This window comes from Falco peregrinus, chromosome 5, assembly GCF_023634155.1.
Source record: "Falco peregrinus isolate bFalPer1 chromosome 5, bFalPer1.pri, whole genome shotgun sequence".
In the NCBI taxonomy this organism is placed as follows: Eukaryota; Metazoa; Chordata; class Aves; order Falconiformes; family Falconidae; genus Falco; species Falco peregrinus.
In genome coordinates this window covers 25,453,405-25,462,057 of record NC_073725.1, presented here as the reverse complement: position 1 = coordinate 25,462,057, position 8,653 = coordinate 25,453,405, and the positions used below count along the sequence as shown (strand labels likewise).

The window sequence follows — 8,653 nt, the reverse complement described above, 5'->3', positions numbered from 1 at the left end:
CTTGGAAGAACAGCACCACGCACCAGGGCAGCCCGGGGTCACCCATAGAAAGCAGTCCTGTGCAGAGAACAAACAAGGCTTCTGGTAGACACCAAGCTGGCCATGAGCCAGTACTGTGCCCCTGCGCCAAGGAGTTCCAAGGGAATCCTCGGCCGCCTCAGACAAAGCATTGCCAAGAGGCCAAGAGAGGCGATTGCTCCCCTTTTCTCAGCACTGCTGGGCAACAGCTGGAGCGGCATCTTCTCGCACACCTTCTCTATGACCCAAGTGGGCTGCAGAGGCAGCAGAAGGCAGGCTCTGAGGCTGCTCCCCGGCACCCGCAGGGCAGCGGGGGCTGCCGCTTCCAGCCCCGGAGCGGGGAGGCAGCTCTGGAAGCTGCTCCATCTCCCGGGCCGAGGCCCCGCTGCTGCCCCAGGCTGCGGCGAGCCCCCGAGCGGCGCCGGCGCCGGGCTCAGCCCCGGGGCGGAGCTGGCGGCGGCGCGGAGCAGAGGAGGCGGCGGAGAGGAGGCGCCGCGGCCGCCGCCCAGAGCCGGGGCTGGCGCGGGGCAGCGAGGCGCGGGCGGCGGAGCGGCGGCATGCGGCGGGGCCGGGGCGCAGGGCTGGCGGGGCTGGCCGCGCTGCTGCTGGGTGCGCGGGGCTGGCGGCGGGGGGCGGGCCGGGGCTCGGCCTGCGGGGGCCCCCGCGGGGCTGCCGTCCCCTCGGGCTTCTGCACGGAGCCCTGCCGCCGCGCCGGGCTCGCGTCCCTCCCTCCCTCTGCTGCCATCCCGCCTTCCCTGCGGAAACTCGCCGTGCTCTCGCTGTCCAGCCCTGCCCGCTGCCTCCTTCCCTCCGCCTTCTGCCGCGGAGCGCCTGCAGCCGCTCCTTCCCCGCTGCTGCTTCCCCTCGGGCTCCTTCCCCGCTGCTGCTTCCCCGCTGCTGCTTCCCCTCGGGCTCCTTCCCTTTGTCCCTGGTTTTCTCCAGTGACTCCACCTGTCACTCTCGCGTTCGTATGTCTGCCAGCCGTTAACGGACACCTCCGTTAATGCACCTGTAGACATCCTCTGGAAACTCTTCTCCCCCCCCCCATGCCCGAACGTTCCTGGCTGGGATTTGCCATGGCGAACGGCAGGCGGGGCAGGGCACAAAGCAGGTTTTGAGGATTCCCCCTTCTTTTTCTCCTCGGCAGTGGCTGTGGGCAGAGCCCAGGTGCAGCAGGAGCCGTCGGCAGAGACCACCGAGGACACCGGCATCGCCATCAGCTGCTCACACCCCAGCATACGGACAGAAGAATCGATAGTGTGGTACCGCCAGCTCCCGGGCCGAGGTCCCGCATTCATCACGAGCGGTCACAAAGGGTCCAGAGAGGTGCAGGACCCTCCGGGGCGGATGTCGGTGGCGGCAGACCGCCGGTCCAGCGCCCTGTGGCTCGCCCGGCCCCGGCGCAGGGACGCGGCGGTGTATTACTGCGCCGTGGGAGACACGGGGCTCGGAGCCGGGGCTGCGGCCGGGCACGAACCTCGGCGGCCGGCGCCGGGCGTGTGTGTCGGGGGCGGGGGGACAGCCCCGGCCGGGCCCGCCAGGGGGCGCTGCCGCCTCGGCCCGCCCGGCCGCGGGCGCTTCCCGCCACCGCCTGCGGCACCGGCACCGGCACCGGGATCAGCGGGTGCCCCTTGCAGTCGCTGCCCGGGCTCAGCACCTCTCCTCCTCGAGGGCTGCTGCGCATCGGTGCTCCGAGGCAGCAAACAGCCGCGCTTGGGCCGCGCTGCACGGGGAGCCTGAAAGGGTCTGTGCAAGGCAGCGGGGCGCAGCGTGTTTCCCACCACGCGCTCGTGCTTGCCCAGCACGGGGTCAGAGCCTTGCGGGTACCGTGGCGTCCCCTGGCCTGTCTGAAAAGGCCTGCCGGCATTGTCCCGCAACGCCTTCCCAGAGGGGACCGATTCCCATCCAGGCCACCTCAGGCTGCTTCTCCTCTTGCCAAGGATGCTGAGCTCTTCATGACTTTTAGGAAGGCCAAGTGACACCTCTAGGTCCTCCAAGTGCTGCCATGGCACAGGGAGTTCACGATGTCAAGAATAAAGCGAACGCAAATGCTCCAGCACGATGCTCAGCTTAGTGGGTGTCTCACCTTTGCCTGGCTGCCTTGGGCAAACACAGCAGCAGCTTCCACCCGGTAATTTTCCCCATCCCAAGGACGCACACAAAGATCTCAGCTTGGAGTTGTTATTAACACTAACAAGCTCCCTGGGCATTCAAATCAGGCAATTCCCTGCAGATCCTTGTGCATTTCTTCCTGTCAGGCTTTCCTTCCTGGAGATCTGCTGTGTCACCACCATCGTCCCCCAGATGCTGTCCCCAAGATTCCTTGCCAACAGAACAATCCTTTGTGTCTCCTGCTGTTATTTTCCTGCTTCTTCCTGGCTATGCCTGAGTTCCCGATCCTCTCAGCCATGGCCTTCAGTCATGGTGTCACCATACGCAAAGTGCTTGGCAAAAAGCACTGTCATGACAAAGAAGCTCTGCTCCCTGCCAGCGCCGGGAGTGTGGGCAGTGGGCTTTTTGGTCACCTCCTCCCAGGTGGCTCTGCTGCTGCAATGTCCCTTCTGCAAAGGGAAGTTTGTTAGCTGTAGAGGAATTATAGAGCAATGAAGTCCTGTTAATTAACATTGATAATACACAGCTGTGGGCTGCCTTCAGGGTCGGTGGGTTGGCTGATGTGGATAATGTGCAGCTGTGGCTGGTTCCTGCTAAGTAGTTAAATAGCTCTAAGGGGTATGGAAGGGGACCACTGGATGAAGAGAGACCTGGAAGAAGCAGAGGGAGGAGAAAGAGTGCACGTGTGTTCTGGATGTATAAAAAACCAAGGAGAGTGCCAGGGAGATGTGTGAAGTAGAAGGGGGGGCTGGATAAGGTAGAGGCTGGCTGCAAGAGGAGCCCTGGGTGAAGAGAGAATCCAGATGCAGCAGAGGAACGCAGCAGGGTGTACTGGCCTGAAGAGGATGAGGAAACAGCATGGACAGTAGATGACCTTGTGAAACCTTGTGAGGGATTGGCAGCTCTGCCGGGGCAAGATGCGGGAGCTACTTATTGAAGTTAAGGGGGTATGTGATGGTAAAAGCCTTGTTGCAGCCGGCTAGTTTGGATACTGCTGTGACAGTTAACTATCTCTACTGCTGTACTGGGCCAGCATGAGCATGGCGTGTTGGGGTTGGGTTGACCTTGCCTGGCTGCAACGTCTCCCCCACTCTGCTCTATCACTCCCACTACTCACCAGGATGGAAAAATAAGAAGGCTCATGGTTTGTGGCAAGGACAGGGAAATTTTGACCCAGCAGTTGGTGTCACAGGCAAACAGGCTCAGCTTGGAGAAATTAATTTCTTGCCAATCAAATCAGAGTAGGAGAATGAGAAATGAGAATAAATTTTAAAACACCTTCCCTGCAACACTTCCTTATGCCTGGGCTCACCTTCCGTCCTGACGTCCCTACTTCCTCCCCCAGAGGAACACAGGAGGATGTGCAATGGGTGCTGCAGTCAGTTCATAACTCATTCCCTCTGCCGCCTCTTCCTCCTCATGCTCTTTCCCTGCTGCGGTGTGGGGTCCCTCCCGTGGGAGACTGTCCTTCTCCAACACGAGTCCTTTCCGTGGGCTGCAGTTCTTCACAAACTGCTACAGCGTGGATCCCCCGTGGGGCCACAGATCTTGCCAGAAGCCTGCTCCATGATGGGATCTCCATGGGGTCACAGCTTCCTTCAGGGCACATCCACCTGCTGTGGCATGGGCTCCTCCATGGGCTGCAGGTGGATGTCTGCCCCACCCTTAACCTCCATGGGCTGCAGGGGGACAAGCTGCATCACCAGCTCATCAGGGACAACCTGTGTCATGAGCCACACATGAACCTGGAGCACCTCATCCCCTCCTCCTTCTTTGCTGACTTCAGTGCCTGCAGAGTTGTTTCTCTCCCATATTCTCATTCCTCTCTCCCACATGCTCTTGTGCACCACTTTTTCAACCTTCTTAAATGTATTATTGTGGAGGCGCCACCACCGTCACTGACTGGCCCAGCTTTGGTCAGTGGCAGGTCCGTCTTGTAGCCACCTGAAACTGGCTCTGAACAACATGGGGCGGCACTGACTGGCACCTTCTCACAGAAGCCACCCCGGCAGCCCCCCTGCTACCATAACCTTGCCCCATAAACCAAATACATTCCACTCCTCACCTCTGTGAATCAAGTGTTTTCAATTAACAGTCATATATGCCCTTCTCAGACAGTCCACAATGCTCACAAACTCCCCCTTACATCAGCAGGCCACAGCCAGGGCACAGGACACTGTGCAGATCGTGTCCACAGAAGGATTACTCCATTGCGGTTGGTCATGCTTTTAGAGCATTTTCTTCCATTGGAAACAGGTCTGACATCATTGCTACTGTGAACCACCGCAAGCTGGACAGAAGTTGACTGCAAATCAGCAGATAGTAGCAGCTGGGACAACCTGAGTTCTCAGGGTATAAATCAAGGCAATCAGCAGGGGAGTAAGAGAGGTGTAAAGAACCATGGCAGCTCCATCAGTAGGTGGTTTAAATCACCATCAAAAAACCCCCAGAACCTCTGGCAGCAGCGCCCTTAGTTTGGACTGTAAAACCTGCATGGATTCTGTACCCGTTTCCTCCATGTCCAAGATCTCCTCGGTCGGGCAGGCAAACCAGGGGGCATGCCAAGGGCCAGGAGCAGCGCTTTGGCGGTGCTGTGGCCAAATGGCTTGCTCGTCTGTATGGAGAAATGCCATCCCTCCCTCTTCTACAAGGACCATTGCAGGTGCTATCCTCATTAAGAAGGAACTCCAGCTTGTTACAAGGTTTACTGTGGTTGGGTTAGGAAGTGCAGCTGTGCTGCTGCAGGTGATGGTTCCTTGTAGCACAGCTAGGGAAAAAGGATTTCAGACATGCAAGTGAAATGCCCTGATAAAACATTGCCCTTCAGTCGTGGTCCCTGGCGAGGAGCGACTCCTCTTGGGTCTGCACAGGGAGGCAGGCAGCAGAAGTCCTCCTGCCACATGAGCCAGGCATTGCTGCTGCTCAGCAGGCAGGGGCTGGGGATCTCTTCCACCCCACTAACATAGCCAGGCCCTGTTAGAACAGAAAGTCACAACTGAGACAGCCTGGGGGCAAGCCATTGCTTTGAATCCACAAGGAGAAGTGGTTTCTTGCTGGTACCTTTGTAACGTTGGCTCAGGCACACAATTACAAACTGGCTGCCCCGGCTTCACAGTCCACTTCCAGCCTGCTCCTGCTGCTGTGGGAAGGCCTCCTGCAGAGAGGTGTTTTGCCATAGACCGGGTCAGTACAAAGGAAATAGACCCCTAGTTAAAGAAGTGAGTTTATCTTTACTTACATTTTAAAAAATAGAATAGGAAGTGAAACAAGTAGTAAGTGAAAGGATACAGCAAGAATAAAACAAGGCAATGCACCTAATCACTGCTGCCTATGACAGGCTAAGCGGTTAAGAAAGATACATCACCAATTGCCTTAATACTTTACCGTCATCCGGGTCCACAGCTGCTGGGAGCCCTGGTTACAGTGAGGATTTGGAGAGCCTGTCCCAGCATTTGGGAGGTCCTACACAGGGCATCCACTCATAGGTGAGGTCTCCAAAGTCACTGTCAGAGGGTCCAGCTCTTATAGTGTTGAATAAACAAGATCACCTGATTTCAAATGCAGAGACATCTGGTTTCACTCTCCTCTCAGATCCCACCAAAGCCTGGCCCGGGCTACCAGGAGGAACCAAGGGAGCCTCCCTTACCTACTTGATTTTAACCACCGGTTTCCATAGAAGGCCATATATCTGGTTTCACAGCCTTGACCACCTGCCTCTAAGCAAGGAAGGATGCACTCCATCTTTGCAAATGATTATATTCTATCTAAGCTACATCTTTCACTAATGATCATGCATATTTTACCAATGATTGGATACTAAATACATATATATATATATAAAACATTTGGTTGGCGTGTTCATCTAGATGTCAAAGTTGGCTCCTGGTCCCAGCCAGTCCCCAGCGAGGCCGGTGCGGCTGCAGGAGCTGACGCAGCTGTGAAAGTTCATGTGCACAGGCTTGAGAGGCAGAGGGGAAAGGTTCAGCCCTTCGTCCTGCCTCAGCTGGGGACTGTGGTGGCAGCTACAGTGCATTACCAGGAGCCCCTGGCAGGTTTGCAGACATTGGAGAGCAGAGGGCAGCCCACCGTCCTTCTGCCACGGCCTCGGCTGAGCAGCAGGACCCTGAAGGCCTTGTGGGAGCGGGGTTGTGAATGGGGGCTGCTGCGCTCGCCAGCTGTTTTCTGCAGTCCCTGCCAGCTGTGTGAGCCAAGGGCCCTGGGTGAGAAGTGGCAGAGGAGCCCTGCTCCAGGAGCAGGAGGCAGTAAAACCGAGCAGCCCTTTGGCTTGCCTGGGGATAGCGGTTCTGGGGCCCAGGGTGGGACAAGCACCTGGCGCCTGTGGCTAATGTGGGCAGGTGAAGGGACACAGGGGGACTGCCTGTACAACGGAGAGCTGTGTGGCAGTGTCCTCCCCCTGCCAGAGTGCGGGAGCGTGCCTGTCCCTGTGCGGCTGGTTTCTGCAGCAGATGCTCTTTACAGAGATGTTTCTCTTCAGGTTCCTGCTCCACAGCCAGAGGGGAAGGGAGAGTGTGCGACACCTGGGTCCGATGCCAGGAGAAGATCACCAGGGATGCCATTCCCTCTGATGGACGGTACCTACACCACGAGGCTCTGGAGAACGTTCTGGTGGTAGAGGCTGGGGGACAGGTGCAACGAGGCCTGCCTGGAGCAGCAGGGAGAGAGTTTTGCTCCGCCCTCTGGGCTGTGGTTTGGAGGCCTCTTTGATCGGGCAGAGGCAGAGGAAGAGGTGAAGTTGCAAGCATCAGGTCCCTCTGGCTGGCAGGTGCCTGCACACCCCGTGAAGGGAGAGCGTGACATGGCCCTGATTGTGCTGGCAGCCCTGGCGGGACTGGCAGCCTTTGGTGAGATGCCACTTCCAGGCTGGGGTGAACGAGGCAAGAGTTTGCGCAGCTGGTGGTGGAAGCACGGAGGTGTCAGTCCTGACGGCCTGGGGGATCAGGGAGTGTTTCTGTAGGGAGAGCCGGGGCTGCAGGTGGGTATGGCAAATAATGTGGGAGATGTCAGGAGTAACGAGCATAAGAGGAAGGACAAGACTTTACCCTGCATTTGCAGGTACCGAGCATTCTTGAGTGTGCTGCTAATACAGTCCAAGCCTGAAAGAGGGAAGACGCTGGGGAACGGAGCTGTGTGGCATCTAGGAGCTTCTCTCCTAGGTGTGCTGGAGAAAAGGTTACCAGCCTCTGCAGGGCTGTCTCTAAACCTCGGGGGACAAACAGAAAAGGCTAACTAGAGTCAAGGAGAGCTGAAATGCTGTACAGGGACAGGGCAAGGGCAGAGGACGTGGTGTGTCATATGGAGGAGCTTCGCTAGCAAGAAGATACAGTCAGAGGTGGGAGAAGGACAGCTCATGGCTGCCGCTGCTGAAGGAGACAGCAGCAGTTAACATAGCTCAGAGGCAGATACGGAGAGAAAGAGTGGCTGGAAAGACATGTGCGCACTGCTGGAAAGCAGGATGATCTGGGCGGTGAGGAGTGGCAAGCAGCTGCAGAAAGAAGGGTGCAGGGACAAGCAGCTCAGCATCTCAGAGCCTGGGAAAAGTGAGATGGAGAGCGGGGACAGTGAGCAAGCCCAGGAAGTGACAGATGGACTGGTGCACAGGCAAGCAAGGCTGAAAGAAGTTTCTGGCTTTACAGGTCATGCCCAAAAGGACTCTGTGCTCCAGTTCCCTGCAGAAATGACCATCCAGAGAGGACACAGCACAGCTCTGCGCTGCAATTTCTCCACCAGTTCTGCCAGTTCCTACATCTTCTGGTACCAGCAGCGCCAGACGCAGTCCCCTCAGATGCTGCTGCAGGGAGTGTACAAATGGAAACCGCAGGTGGATTCAGGGAGGTTCTCGTCTTCACTGTCTGTGGAGACCTCCCAGGTGGTTCTGCATGTGCGGGATGCTGAGCTCCAGGACAGCGCTGCCTATTTCTGTGCACTGAGCCCACAGTGGTGCCCACAGCACGCAGCAGCGCATAGAAACATGGGCGGTGCTGTGAGGGGCACATCCCTCCCTGCCACTGCTTGCCTGGAGCTCTGAGCTCAGCCTACTCAGCAGCAGCACCTGGGGGCTGTGGTGAGGCTGGGCCTCTGCCTCCCCAGCCTGTACTGCTGTGAGGCACAGGCCTGTGTGACTTGTGCAGCTGCGTCTGGATCCAGGCTCTTTGATGATGAGAAGCGCTCAAGAAAGCACCGCAGAGTGGACGTTTTCAAGGCCCTTCCAGATATCGAGCCTGTCCACATCTCAAGCCTATGTGTGGAGGATAATGCAAAGCTGGAGAACATCCCCTTTGCTGCAGCCACCCAAAGAATTCCCATGGTACCAGGAAAAGAAAGGAAAAGAAACATTAAATCCCTCAGTGGTAGCAGCTCCCGCCTGACCTTGGTGATCTCCTCAGGGGTCTGGGACCAGCCCCTGCCCTTGCAGAGGGAGCAGTTCCACAGTGACACACTCATGTGGCCGCAGAAGGGGTGTGTCTGGGACAAGCCAGACTCCCCTTGGGCCGCAGCCGCTGAG

General features: G+C 57.7%; 2 gene segments (V, D, J or C); both read left to right on the top strand.

Annotated features, from left to right (window-relative positions):
- The first annotated feature begins 402 nt into the window (after positions 1–402).
- Positions 403–4,435, top strand: LOC129784439 (T cell receptor alpha variable 4-like). The segment is given in 3 exon segments: positions 403–627; positions 1,166–1,463; positions 4,387–4,435. Coding segments are annotated over 3 exon segments (399 nt in total).
- Positions 4,436–6,946: 2,511 nt separating this feature from the next.
- On the top strand, positions 6,947–8,653 carry LOC129784586 (T cell receptor alpha variable 13-1-like). The segment is given in 2 exon segments: positions 6,947–6,992; positions 7,785–8,653. Coding segments are annotated over 2 exon segments (438 nt in total).